Source organism: Ischnura elegans, chromosome 4 (genome assembly GCF_921293095.1).
Source record: "Ischnura elegans chromosome 4, ioIscEleg1.1, whole genome shotgun sequence".
NCBI lineage: Eukaryota > Metazoa > Arthropoda > Insecta > Odonata > Coenagrionidae > Ischnura > Ischnura elegans.
Window position 1 is genome coordinate 128290395 of NC_060249.1, and position 14362 is coordinate 128304756.

Here is a 14362-nt window from a genome sequence, read left to right on the forward strand (position 1 = left end):
TACTAAAGATGGGATTTTTCCCGATCCGGCGAAGCTCTCGGCGGTGAGCGAATATCCCTCTCCAACTTGCACGAAAGAATTGCAGTCCTATTTGGGTTTGGCTAATTACTACAGAAGATTCGTGAGAGGTTATGCTTACATAGCAAAACCTTTAACGAGATTGTTGAAGAAGGGAGTTACTTTCAGTTGGACGAATGACTGTGAAGAGGCAATGCAAAAGCTTAAGACCGCGTTGACTAGTAGCCCAATTTTAGTTTATCCTGACTTTAGTAAACCTTTTATTGTTTCCACAGATGCCTCGAATTACGCCCTCGGGGCAGTTCTTTCGCAGGAGATAAACGGAGAGGAACACCCCATTGCCTTTGCCTCTAGACAATTAAATAACGCGGAAACTAATTATTCAGCGACGGAAAAAGAACTTCTTGGAGTCGTATGGGCTGTAGGCCATTTTAAATGTTATTTGTTTGGTAGGAGATTTAAAATTGTGACGGATCATGCAGCCCTTAAGTGGTTGTTTAGCCTTAAGGACCCTAATAGCCGTTTAGTGAGATGGACATTGAAATTAAGCGAGTTTGACTATGAGGTCGTTCACAAGCCAGGGAAGCTTCATTCGAATGCTGATGCATTAAGTCGGAAGGTGCGGACGGTTGAAATAGGACCGTATGACAACTTAATTGATTGTCAGAATTCGGACGCTGAGTGTAAAAAATTACGCACTCAGGAGGGGTTCCTGGTAAAAGGGGGAGTTTTGTACAAGGAGACCAATGGTGGACAAAGAGTAGTGGTTCCCGAAGTGTTGAGAAAAGGGATACTACAAAACTTTCACGATCATCCGTTATCTGGTCACTTGGGGGTTCGACCAACATTGGAAAGGGTACGATCGCGGTATTGGTGGCGCGGAGTAACAAAGGATGTGAAGGAAGTGTTGAAGGGTTGTGTTGCGTGCAATCGCCGCAGCCCTTATGGGAAAACGAGGGCACCTGTGCAGGAGTTACCCTCATCAGATAGGCCGTTTGATTTCGTTTCGTTGGATACTGTTGGCCCTCTTCCATGCAGTGACCAGGGTAATAAATATATTCTTTCCATCATTGATAATTTTTCCCGCTATCTTGAGATGGTCCCATTACCGGACCAAAGGGCGGAGACAATTGCCTCAGCATTCGTAAGGAAGTGGGTCTTGAGATTCGGAGTACCAGATAAAGTCTTGACAGACCAAGGTGCGAATTATATGTCCGAATTTTTCAAAAATGTTTGTGCGCTGTTGCACATTTCCAAACTTCGTACGTCCCCTTACCATCCCCAGTCCAACGGCAAGGTGGAGAGAGTACACAGAACTATTGCAGGTATTATTAGCCATTATGTAAATGAAAAAAATACAGATTGGGATGTCTGGTTGCCTTATGCTGTCACGGCATATGATACAAGCACCCATCGGAGTACCGGTTATTCCCCCCATGAAATTGTTTTTGGATGTACCATGCGTTCGCCCTTTGAGTGCTATAATTCGGAAATAGGAGAGTTTAATGACGTGTATCTTCGAGAGTTGAAAGAGAGATTGGAGACAATGTGGGAGAAATGTAGAGTTAATGACGAGCGGAGCCGGCGCGAGAGGGCCGCAGTATATAATCGAGGCACGAAGGACGTAAAGTATGAGCGTGGTCAATATGTATATTTAAGTGATCAGTGCATAAAGACAGGGGGCGCGAAGAAGTTCCATTACCCATGGAAGGGCCCTTACCTGGTGACGGAAGTAATATCCCCTTGCAATGTGCGGATACAGCTCCCCTATAGGTCCCTTCTAGTGCACAAAAATCGCTTGAAATTACATATAGGGAATCCGCCTAGTAGTGGATTCTTTCATCGTGGAGAACGCCGGCGAGGAAGGCCCCGGAAACCCACCCCTCCCGAATCAGCAAAATTATTGCCAGTAGATGTGATCGGAAGCAAGCCCCCCCACAATACTTTGCCCTCCTCTTCCCCCGGAACCACCCCCCCTCGACCCCATTTAGAAGAAGAATCGAGCGAAGAGGTAACAGAAGAGACTTCACTGCAGGAAGGCACGGAGGAATCTTGCGACGAGGCGACGAGCGACGGAGAGGAAGGCCGAACAGCTGAGCCACAGAGAAGTCCTTATCTCCTGAGGTCCCGACCTATCCCTACGTCTCCAGAGCCGTTGGGATTACGAGAGGTCGATCCCCGTCCTTCAACGGAGTCGCCTAGTGCTCCAGATAGCGAAGGTGAAGCGCAGCCGCTGCCTTATCAGCTGCGGCCGCGGAAGTGAGGAGAGCAAAGGATAGTCAGTGAGAGTGAACGAAGAGAATTGAGGCAAAATGTGTGGGGTGGTGCTGTGCGTGGTAATTTTGATGTGGGTGCTTCTCATCGCATGGCACTATTTGTATTTTGAAAAATTAACCCCTTGTGAAGTTGTGGAAGGACTAGAGTAACTGTGTGACTTGGTTATAATTTTGTTTTGGACTCCATTGGAATTTTCGTATGCAATGAAAAGGAGGGAGTGAGAGTGATTGTGGGTTTGGGTTGGTGGTACAAATGAAGTACAAAGATGCATCAGCAATTTGTGTGATTTTTGTGTCCATGTTTTAAAATTTATTGCTTTGATGTTGTTTAGTTGGGAAATAATGATTTTTTTTATTATATGGGTTTGGGTTGATGGTACAAGTGAAGTACAAAGATGTATTAGAAATTTGTGTGATTTTTGTGTTCTGGTTTTAAATTTTATTGTTTTTATGTTGTCTAGTTGGGGAATAATGATTTTTTTAATGTGAATTGGTACTTGGTAGAGGTAGCACCTTTGGTGGGGATTATTTTATTGCTTCGCAGGGTTTGTTGCATTTTTTTTATTTTCACAGGTTCGACATTTAGTCCACTGACTAAATGCCGTTTGAAAGGGGGAGTGATGTAAGGATCACCTCTGTCAGCTCGGCTTCCGTTTTCACCTTCCTGCGCCCCATCCCAACTATTACCCACTCCACCTCTAGCATCTGAGCTAGTAAGCATATCAGATACCTACACCTCTTCCTTCCTTCTATTTCCTCACCCCCTTCCCCGAATCATCACATTCTTCATTTCCACGGGAGCGCATTGTTTCCTCTCTCCCATGCGAAGCCTACCATGGGGAACTGCAAAGACAAGCACTGCGGCAGGGGGAGGGGTGCGCCGAGAGAGAGCTGCGAGGAGACAGCGCGTGGCAGTGGCAGTAGTTAATGTATCGTCGCTGAGAGTGATCACAATAAAAAACCTGTAAAGAGTGTCTCTGAGTTTCCTTCACAGAATCCCTGCCAAATCGGTGTTGATTCCCCTTTTGAGTGATCAGGGGTCTTACAGTTCTCTATTTTGTGTGAAGTATTGATTGGAACCCCTGGCTGCATGTGATTGCATATTTGGTGGTTCCGGAGCATTGCTTTCTCCTTTCCAGAAGGAACTCGATGGCGATGGTGCCATTGCACTGCGTCTTCCCAAGAAAGTGGATGCGAATGAAGAGGGGATTGAGGAGGAGATTGTGAGCTGTGACGTTGTGCCCTCGCAGTTGAGTTTGAAATCCAGCAGGCAGAGGGAGTTGTTGAGTGCTACGTTAAACGTTGCAGTGGCTCTATGGGAACATGCCATTAATCTGGTAAAAATGTAAACTTAACAATCTCAAACAAACATTTTGCACTGTGTGGCATGTTGTAGTATTGTGAAGGCTTTGAGGTCTAGGTGCTGGTAGACTCCCCAGTGATTATTATTGTTAAATTGTTACAAGTAGGCCATTGGCCTGGTGGTAACATGAACATATGATGAAAACAATTGAAAACATAATGAGAAACCTACTTTTTCAACCGATTTTGAAAAGCACGTAATTATTTAGGGAAGGCCTCGAATATTTTTGCTGGTAGGTTGTTCCAGTCTCGTATGGTCCTGTTCAAGGAGCAGGACTGGAATTGTATATGCATAAATGGCACTGTGCATATATAACCACGTGTAAGAGGCGCACCTTTTTTCCCAGAAATTGCAGCCGAAAATGGGGTTGTGCCTCTTACACAAACTTCTTGTCTTCCCCCCCTCCCCTTCACCGGTCGCAAGTCCAAAGGGAACTGAGTAGCCTTGGTTTTCAGCGTGAGTCAGACATCTGAAACCCTGGGTCAAAAACAAGCGGCAGGCAGGGGAGTTTCTCCCTTAGGCCCAGCGCACACGGTGTGACTGTTTTACAACTACCGTTGCAAACCAGTTGCGCACGCAACTGTTTTGTGACCTCGACAATGTATTTGAGTGGTGAGGCGCACACGACGTGACTAGTTTTTGACGATCTCAGAACAGTCTGAAACCAGTCACATGCAACCGTGGGCCCGCGGTTGCAGTTGCGTTGCAGACTTCAGTTGCACGAGACCACGTGGTGTTTTGGTGGTATTTTGACGGCTGTATAGTGTCGATCTCAAAATGAATGATCAAGAAGTCAACGTGAAGCTCGTCGGAGCAGTAGAGAAGCATGATGTCATGAACAACAAACTATCTAACGTCTTTGGTATTGATAATAGTTCACAGCGTCTTCTTCGCCTGACTCAGCGATAGTAAGCGCTGATGGCCAAGGCAAGGGCTAAAAAACAACATGGACCGCACTAAATAAACACTTCACTGATTGCACAGTGGACGAAACTGATTTACAACCAGCCCTTTGTCATTACACCCGTGTGCGGACAGAAGTTTTGTTTCAGTTGCAAACTGGTTGCAGACGCAACTGATTCCCAACTGTGGTCACAAAATAGTCTCTCCGTGTGTGCTGGGCCTTAGTGATGTGTTTTTCAAATGCTCCTGTTTGCATTTCTTGTAAGCATCGCACTGTCACTACCCCAGAGGTGAACATGGAAAAGATCGTGCGGGGTTTTTCTTGCGTTAACTCATGGTCGCCCAGTTTATCTATAGTGTCGCTGTACCGGCGTGTTGAGCAGTTTATTGTTGAGGTAGTAAAAGCTGTGAGAGTGAAGCATCGGAATGAGTTGTCAGTCAAAGCAACAATTTAAGCTGCATCACAGAATATATTTTTAACCGACACACAAGTTACAACCGATTAACGGATGATGTCGCCAGAAGTTGGGTCAGTTTCACTATTGATCCTGCTTCTGCTATACTAACTATTTATGCAGCATTTAAACTGTGCTCCAAGCATATTTTGCGCAGCCCTTCAAAATCAACATTGAGCCCTGCTGTTATTATTTATCGCCTGGTCAGCACCGCGGGCAATATTTCTGGCAAATGTGACATTTTGGTTGTTCATGCATTCTTTAACAACATGTTATTTAAAACTTTTACTTGGCAAATAAAATTATGGAGACGATCTTAAGTTTTTTTTTAAAGAGCTTTCCTGCTAATTTACATCTTTGTTGAAATTATTTTCATTCACTCCTTGTGGTTGTTCATTTGAATTTTCTATTAGTTCAGATAATAAGAGTTCATTCTTGGAACCAAGTATCAAGAACCAAGAACCAATGGGGAGAACCGGACCAGTACCGTGAACCGATAAAATTTAGGAACCGACTCATCCTTAATTTATTTTATCGTAGTTATTTAAATTTTTTGTTAAGTATGTATACTGAATATTTTGAAGGGGGCAATGGACTAGTATGGCCCAGAATTTCAACTTACAAGTGGAAAACCAGGAAACCCTCGAGTATACAGAGAATTTCAGTTGACTTGAAAAACTGCGGGAGTTTGTTGAGCACCAGGGGAAATCGTATTCCATGCTAATAGCATCCAGGGATCACTTGTGGCATTTAATTCTTTCAAATTTTCCTGAAAATCTTAATCCTTTTAATGGAAGCTCTTCTTCCATAGCATTTCATTATCATCTGTGTTTATTGTTTCTGTTACTGGAACATAACAATTTTTTTTTCAAGTTTATTGAACCTCGTGTAACTGGGGTAACTTGTCCGTGTAGATAAGCTTCTGTTATCAAAAGTTGATACAGACAGCATTTAAATTACTAAAAACTATTCCTTCAGTCAAAATTTATACAGCATGAGAAGATTTTGGCCAAAAATGCTTAAGTTTCAGGCTGGATAACACCCATTGGTAAACAAGTAATCGATTCCCCTAGAAATCTGATCAGGGAATTTTGTTTTTGCCACCCATTGGTCACACTGCTATCCATTTACAGATGCAGTGGAACTTTGTTTTCTACGTTCCTCCTTAGCATATTTTCCTCCTTAATATGGCGATTTCTCTCGGTTCTGGTACCATCCGAACAAAATACAAGTAAAACTATTTGGTCAGTACACTTAAAATAGTGGTGCTTTCCTGGGTAGTACACTCAATTATTTGCCTTGAAGCAACCCGCAAATCGTTTCCTAGAATATTCTGAGAGAGTAAACCTCTGAATTCATTACGTATTTATTTTATTATTATCAGCACGTTCAATTTTTGTGGTCCCATCAGAAACGTACTAAAGAAGTTCTACTGTATGTGTTTAGCTTTGCCACTGCTGGTGATGTTGATGAATGAAAGATGTCTTAAAGCCTTTTTTTATGAGTAAATTCTTCTAATTCATGAGTATATGGTTATTTATTTATTCAGCTTTTTGGGTAAATTTTAATTGGAATACATTGTTTGTTGCAGGGTTTGAAAAGTAGTGACAGTGATAATTTCAATGTCCTGTCCCTATTGAAATGTATTGAGGCATCTGCTCATATTTATGAGTTGTACGATGACTTGTGGCACTGCGTACAATCATGGTGTTTATTATGCAGATTTGGAGATGTCTTCATGAAGGATGAAGTGTATCTACTTGGTAAGTAAACACCTCTATTAGTAATAACTCCATTACAATTTTTGTTTCGCCATAGAATTATAGCAGATGATTTGAATCTTAAGTGTTTTTTTATTATTTTGTGAGCTCATCTTATTGGTTAAAATTGCCTGAAAAAAATTGAAAAGATCAGTGTCTCTATTCTGCATAAGGAATTATGCAACACCTTTCAATCCAATTCTTTTGGACCTAACTCAGCTCTATTTGTCCTCACTGAATTATAGTGAACGGTTTGTCTATTTCTGGTTTCATACTTAGGAAAATTGGAGTTAATTTAAAAAGGGTCCAGATTTTTATACGTAAAAATTAATAGAGATAATATGAGAAATGGGAGAATCTTCAAAGTTCAAAAGGATGGGTTTTGAGGGAGCATCATGAGGTTATCTCAATGAATGTACAGCAGACTCCTGATTATCTGGCTGCGGTTTATCTGTGTTGCGGATTATCCATGCATGAGTTTACACGATGACAGTGTAGTTTCCAACGTCTCACAGTGGATTTGCAGCATCCGTGCAAAATCACAGCGCAAATCTCTTTTCAGAGTCCATAATCTCGCAGCCACGGATGCACGTATTTCGGAAACTAGGTTTTATGTGGAGCAGTAGGAATAATAGTACAATCATGTTATCACCGCTATACTCTGTTCATTTTATTTTTACGGGTGAGCTGGTGAGGCCAAAGCAAGTGGAAGGGGTGAGGGGAGGGAAAGTTTGTCGACATGTGACTTTCCCTTGGCCAATCAGCAAACAGTAGGCGTGGCCTCAGTGAGTCGCATTCAGACCTCCGCCTAGTGAGCATCGTGAACCTGCTCGTGGAAAAGTTTTGCCAAACCTCACGCATTCTCCTTGTATGTGACTAAGTATGCCTTCCGCCAATGGTGCCTCATTCAGTGCGGTAGCTGACAATGTCATGGGCTTCTGTGAAAGGATCATCCCCAATGCCTTCCAAATGAGTAGGTACATGTATTGTCTTGGTGCTGGGACCAAAATACCCGTTGCAACCTATGACTCACACATTTTCAGTGACAAAGTAGGGTGGCTATGTACATTTGGCAACATTATGTTCGCTCCTCTCTCTCTCTCTCTTATTAGTACCCCTCCCCTATCAGCAAAGCCATCCGAGAGTGTGCGGGCTCTTACGAAAGCTCACCTACAGACATAAAGTGAATAGACTATGAAATGATCGCGGTTGGGAAAAGAAGACTATCTAAAATAACAGACAATGTGTGTAAATAATAGTACATTTTTTGATGTACGTAAAATATAAAAATTATAAGTAATAAAAGTAATGATTGGATTATTGGTGTTATCCGATTATTCCTGAGGCTGCCTCTCCCCGTCATTTGGATAATTGGGAGTACGTATGCAGCTGTAATTGCCCTCCTTTGCAATGTGAATATTTTGGATGCGTTAGGTGATGAGCCCCCAAAAATTATGTAGCATGACATTAGGGAATGAAAAGCACCATAGTACATACACAGTAAGATATCTACTTCAATAGAGTTTCGGAGGTGGCATAAAAGGTAGCAAATAGAGCTAAGTTTATTGGCTAAAATTTCAACTGTCTTAACCCAGGACATATTACCACTTACACATGAACCTAGAAATTTAGTTGAAGTAACATTCTCAACGGACTTTTTATCAAGTTCTATTAAAATACTTTCCAGGAGATGACTTTTACACCCAAATTGAACAATATGTGACTTTTCAGTGCTTAATTTCAATTCATTATCAACGCACGAGAGAAGAGCGTTTTCCATTTGCAGATTTAGAACTCATGACGAGGTCATTTTGTGATGGGGCAGAAAGTAAGATGTTTGCAATACATTAGACTCATAGGAGTGTGTGCCCAATTGGAGGTGTAAGCATAATTCAGTCACTTTCAAAAGTTTTGGTACAAAATTTGTGGTGCCACTTGTGCTTTTCAATGAATTCTTTTCCCTTACTGCTCTTGCTTCCATTGGCTAAACACCACAAATATTTTGTTTTTGTACGAAAATATGCACTCAAAGGATATGTTACTTTGTCAATGCAAATTTATTTTTGATTTTTTAGTTTCAATTTACGTTTGATGGAATGATAATTTCGTGTGAATTTTCTGGGTACTTGCCTTGGTTTTCACTGTTGGTTTGTATTTTACATATTACCAGAGTTATAATGAAAGTGGCCTAGTGAACAACATGTTCTGTGTGTGAAGGCCTGTTGATGGATTGGCACCCTTTTGCAGGATGCTTCACTTATGAAATGTTGGTCAGCACATTCACGAGTTTTGTATTTGTGTACAGGTTTCTAGCCATCATAAATTTGTTTTTAATGCTTTGTATACTTTTTTTGTAATGAATCATATAAAAGTTAGGAATTGGGCAAAGGTTTTTGTATGTTTTATATGGATGGCTACATTAATGTATTTATCAGTTTTTTTAATTTCCGTTGGTTTAAAGGTTTGCTGTCATGAACACCATTCTCATCACTTGCCTAAAGAGGTAGGTGATGAAGCACAGTGTTCAATACCAGGCTAAATATTTGGGAAAAAGAGAGTTGCTCTGTGGTAAAGGGAGGATAAAAACCGAGTTTGGCATTTACGCAGTGGTTGAGGATTGGTGCAAAGGAGCCACACATTTCCTTTCATTATTAACCACACCATGTTCTGGGTAACTTGAGGATAAATATAATGTATATACTAAATTTCATTCATTTAGTTTTGTCTAATAATTGAAGTTCAGCGAGCTACAAACGTTGGGGAGAGAATGAGATTCCTAAGTTGTTACCATTATTGGATTCATATAATTTAACTTTCATAATGGAGGTGGAACTTATCTTGGAGATGGCACAAAAACTTTCTCTGTGGTGACTGTTCAAACTCAATGCTCATCAAACTGATTTTGAATTATTACTCCTCAGACTGTCTACTTCGTATCCTCATACTGCTTAACAATTTAAAGGCTTTACACAAACAAATAATTTATGTTTTCCTAAGCTAATGTGTCCAGAAATTCCCTTTCCTCTTCCTTGTCACCATGGAATGCTTGCACTCCGACATGGTGTGTAGTTGATATTTGAAAGATCCACCTTCGTGCCATTTGACTGGCAGAGGTGACTGCAGGGGCTATTTGACAGGACTCATGCAGTAGTGACATCTGGGAGCCTCTGATCTGCTTCACTCCACCCTCACTCAGCGCATGTATCCCGCTCCCCCGCCTCTTAGTGTCTCTCTCTATAATTTAATTCTGGCTTTTGGAGTGAATCTCAGGGCGTAGAGGGTCGACACACACGATGAAAAATTTGCTAATTTGCTGGCAGGGCCCGTAATCGTCCTAAAAACTTAAAAATGTGTGAAAATACAAAGTACATATATGATAAGTTCTTAAAATTTGCCATATTTTTTCGATGTTTATGAAAAAGGAAGGTCTGTTCAAAGTTCATTAATACGAACCTCGAAATGTCCCATTAATTAAGTCTAATGTACAGGTTCTTAATGCCTGTAGCAAAGATCAAGCTTTTAAATGAGTCAAAAATTATAAGTCCATGACAATTAAGAGCATGGATGTATGTAGTTGTAAAATGTTTGAAGGGACTTTTTTGCAGAAATATGACAAAAGAATAGTGCACATCAAAATTGCTGTGAAAATAGAAATTGCTTGGTTGAAACTTGGGTTCCAGGTAAACGTGCCTCATTTTGGTGTTTAAGTATGTCCACATGAAAGTTTAGGATTATGGCCTACATCGATAAGAATTTTCATCTTCACTGCCAATGATAGCAATTTCCTCTGAAATAGGGAAGTACACTAGTGTTTCAAATGCACCAAACACATTTTTTAAATTAGAGTTCAGAATAACATAATGTCGGAAAACCACAGTTTAAATCCTAATAGTGAATCCTTGATTCGAGACGACCGTCCGAAATATGGAAAAATTCGAAGGCCGCTAAAACGGGTGTCCATGTTGAATATTGGCCGTGATGTCACAAGGCAGTAGCAGAAGGCAGCTTCTACGCCGTTTAGTTCTACCACTATTATTGCATTGAAAAATTACTGAATTTGAGGGAATCCGTTTTTTGCTGTCATAAAATATCTTTTGAATATATATGTGGCTGCTTCTCTTTTGAGTAAATGACTTCATCATTGCGTAATATATTAATATTAATTTACGTGTCAACTTCAAGTTTGCAAAGAGTAGTGCGAATAGCACATTGAATCTTTAATAAATAGATGATGGTATTTATTTTTCGCTGGGTATATTTTGGCACAATGCCGTTTATCATGCCAAAACTTTTTTTGTAAGAACCGAGTCAAACGAATAAACCTATTTCAGACGTTTGCTGCAAGACTTATTCGTTGCGTATGTATTTACGCTGGCCAGAACGTTCGCCCTTCGCAACTAGAATCATGGGATGTTAGCCTTATTTCCGTGCTGGCTGGTTGTTGCAATGGTTCGCTGTCCAGGATGGGTTCAAGAAAAGATAATCTTGGTTGGGAGAAGGAAAATTCCAACGATTTATAAATGGTATACCAAACTTTGATGTATTTATGGTCACTGAATTTTTGAAAAAGGAGGACAGGTTCAACGCTCCATAGAAATGCGAGACGTTAAGGCTAACAAGGGAGACCACGTACCTTGCTCCATCTTTTTCAATTAGGGCCTTAGTTAGGCTGTAATTAATTAATTTTCATGCGTTACTTTTCACAAGTCATATATATAAATCCAAAATATCCCTCGTAACCCAATTGGTCAATTGGGGTAGTGGTAGCGTGTAAGATTTCAAGGAAATACTCCTACCCTAAGGAACAGGGTTCAAGATTGCGTCATGGCAGTATTTTTTGTTGTCTTCATTGTGATCATACGGCGTCAAGTTTATCATTAATTATAATTGCAGCAATCATTGACACGAGACAATTTTTTTATCATCATAATGGCGTTTAGGTATTTTAGCAGTGTCATTACAAACGCAGAGATACGATGACTACAAGGGTTGGTGTGCGCTAAAATGTTCATTTTTTCTTTGCTTATAATGACCAACTTCCACATTAAAAATGAAAACCTCTCTTGCAAGAGCACATGCCATTAAAGGCTCGCGGCAAGCAACAATATGCGTACAGACATAATTAATAAGAACATAAAGCGAATATATAATGCCATAAATCTCGAACACTTGTAATTCACATTACTCCAAAGGGAGTTTACTTACTCAGTACCTACCAGTTTGCCTCAGTAGCAGTGCTATAAGAACCATTCCGAAATATAATTTCAATTAACAGATAGGATGAAATAAAAGTTGATAACCCTGGACTGGGCGCGCTGGCGAATAAAATACGTCAATCTTTGAAAACCAAGGATTTCAACATTGTGCGTACATTCTGGGCTAGAATGGTCTCGTGTATTCCTACAATGTACTTTGACTGCCTATATTGCGAGTTTTCAAAGTTCGAGGTATTATAGCTAATTTTTTAGATCAGCAAGATGAACCCGTCACCAGTGGAGTACAAATTACGCTGCGCGACCTGCCATGTACTATCATTTGCAAAAGTCTTGCAACAAATCGAGCGGCGCCACTTTCGCTCCATTGTCGATTTCTGGCCACCATTAAATTTGAATGATCACTATCTGGGGATGAATCTTCATGGTAGCTCGGAAACGACTCACGAACGGGTCATCGTGACACGGGAGTGAGACGTAGGAAATCATTACGATGCTCAGTTGAGTAAACGAGCGTAGATGTGTTGCGTCGTCACGGCGTTTGAGATTATTTTTGCACTCGTAGTTGACTGGAGTAGATAATTGAAAACATTTACCCGTTGAAAGAGTGGGTACCTAGTAGGTATCATCTAAGAGTGGGTAATAATGATGAGCAGTTACGGACCTGTAAAGGAAACCTTATAGCACTGGGAATCACGTTCACAAGTGATTCTGATTGGAGTTCCTTCAAGAGAAAAGCAATGATTCGTCCTATTGCGCTAACAACGCAGGATTCCCGTCGCACGATCATTTAAATTAGAAATTGTTGTAAAAAATGCTCAAATGCAACATAGGTACCTTTATATCTGTATCACCTATAAATGTACTAATTTCAACAAATAAAGATTAACTTTAACAAAAATCGTTTGTCATCATATATGCACATATCATGGGCAAAGTACGCATTTTGCCCGGTCGTGAAAAATAACAGTCGCGTCATAATTCTTTAACCAAACTACTTTCAGTTTATAAATTACGTAGGTCTACGCGGAAGATGCTATATTTTGACTCAACACACTTTCTGATGTGACTGAGGTACCTATTAAGTACATTATTATAATATAAATTTCAATTTGATCTTACAATACCTTCAAATGATCTTCAAAACAGAATATCATTTATAAGTAAGAGTCAGGAGCAGCCTTGAACCATTTATTCCGTATAGCTTGTGCTTAAGGCACGGGAATGAATATCTTCTCCAGGCATTTGTTTCGACGTCGAGATGAAATTTGGAACAAAAAATCATTTATAATTCTATTTTGAATTCATGTTTTCGGTACTAGACGACATTTTTAGGAAGCAAACTCCACCGATTCCCGGAAACTCTCGCCGCGCTAAAGAAGGCGACGGAATACAGCGATACTCCACTGGTGACTACTGCCTTGTGACGTCACATCTCAATCAAGATGGAGGCACTGTATTTCAGCGCAACATGAAATTTTCCGACTTTCAAAACGTTTTAAAGTGCATACCCCAGATGCGGGAAATAAAAGTGACTATACTTATGTTTCTTTTTTAGGCTAAACTTTCAAATTCAGCAATTAAAAAAAATTAGTGCACTTCCCAATTGTACTTTTTTATTTTTGCTGGCATTGAGAACGGAAGACATTGTTAGCCAATCACAGATGAATATGTACGTATGTAGACACCTGTAATATTACATGCTGAACTTGCACATCTTGAATGAGGGGTATCTTCTCTCAGGAATGAAGGTGGGGTGATGGTACTGACTCAGGCAAATTGGTGGGAATGAACCAATGGAAAAATAGAAAGAGGGTGCTCTGCATGAACTCAGCTGCCACACACAGTTTTCAAGAGCCAGAAAGCAAACCCAGCTAGCAAGCATCTAGTGCTGTGTGTGGCTGTGTTACTGTGGTTAGCTCATCAATCTTAAAAATATTTATCTTGGATAGTACCAATTGCCTATACATATTTTGAGATGTTTGTTTGTGTGCTTGGCCAAAAGAGCTTTAATTATTTCTGTCAGCTGAGATTGGTGTCAATAGGTATTAATCATCTTGTATTATTTAACGAAAGCAATGTGAAACTGATTTATGTATATTGCCCATTTAGGATAATCCAGCATTCTCCCTCAAGGTTTGACCATGATTTCATCAGGATTGTAATGGAAAACTTACCCAAGCGGAAACACATGGCTTGTCCTAACTCACACTCTGCAATAGAGTGAAAATTTCCATATGAAAACAGACGATTTCATGAATAAATCTGTTTGAGACAACGATATGACCATTCTATGTTTGCTATTATATTAACTGATGTTAAAGACAGTTGAATTGCAATGACAATTGAGCATCTCTGGTGAGGAATTGGTAAG

At 40.4% G+C, this 14362-nt stretch overlaps 1 protein-coding gene across 2 annotated transcripts in view; it reads left to right on the top strand.

Moving 5' to 3' along the window:
• Positions 1 to 14362, top strand: part of LOC124158047 — a 47711-nt gene that overhangs the window by 21659 nt on the left and 11690 nt on the right. Inside the window, exons 8-9 of one of the 2 annotated variants that reach the window (XM_046533209.1) lie at positions 3437 to 3631; positions 6607 to 6778. In XM_046533209.1, the coding sequence (XP_046389165.1) occupies positions 3437 to 3631; positions 6607 to 6778 (367 nt within the window). Of the gene's footprint in view, positions 1 to 3433; positions 3632 to 6606; positions 6779 to 14362 lie in introns of both variants that reach the window. The other variant, XM_046533208.1, reaches the window with a different exon arrangement.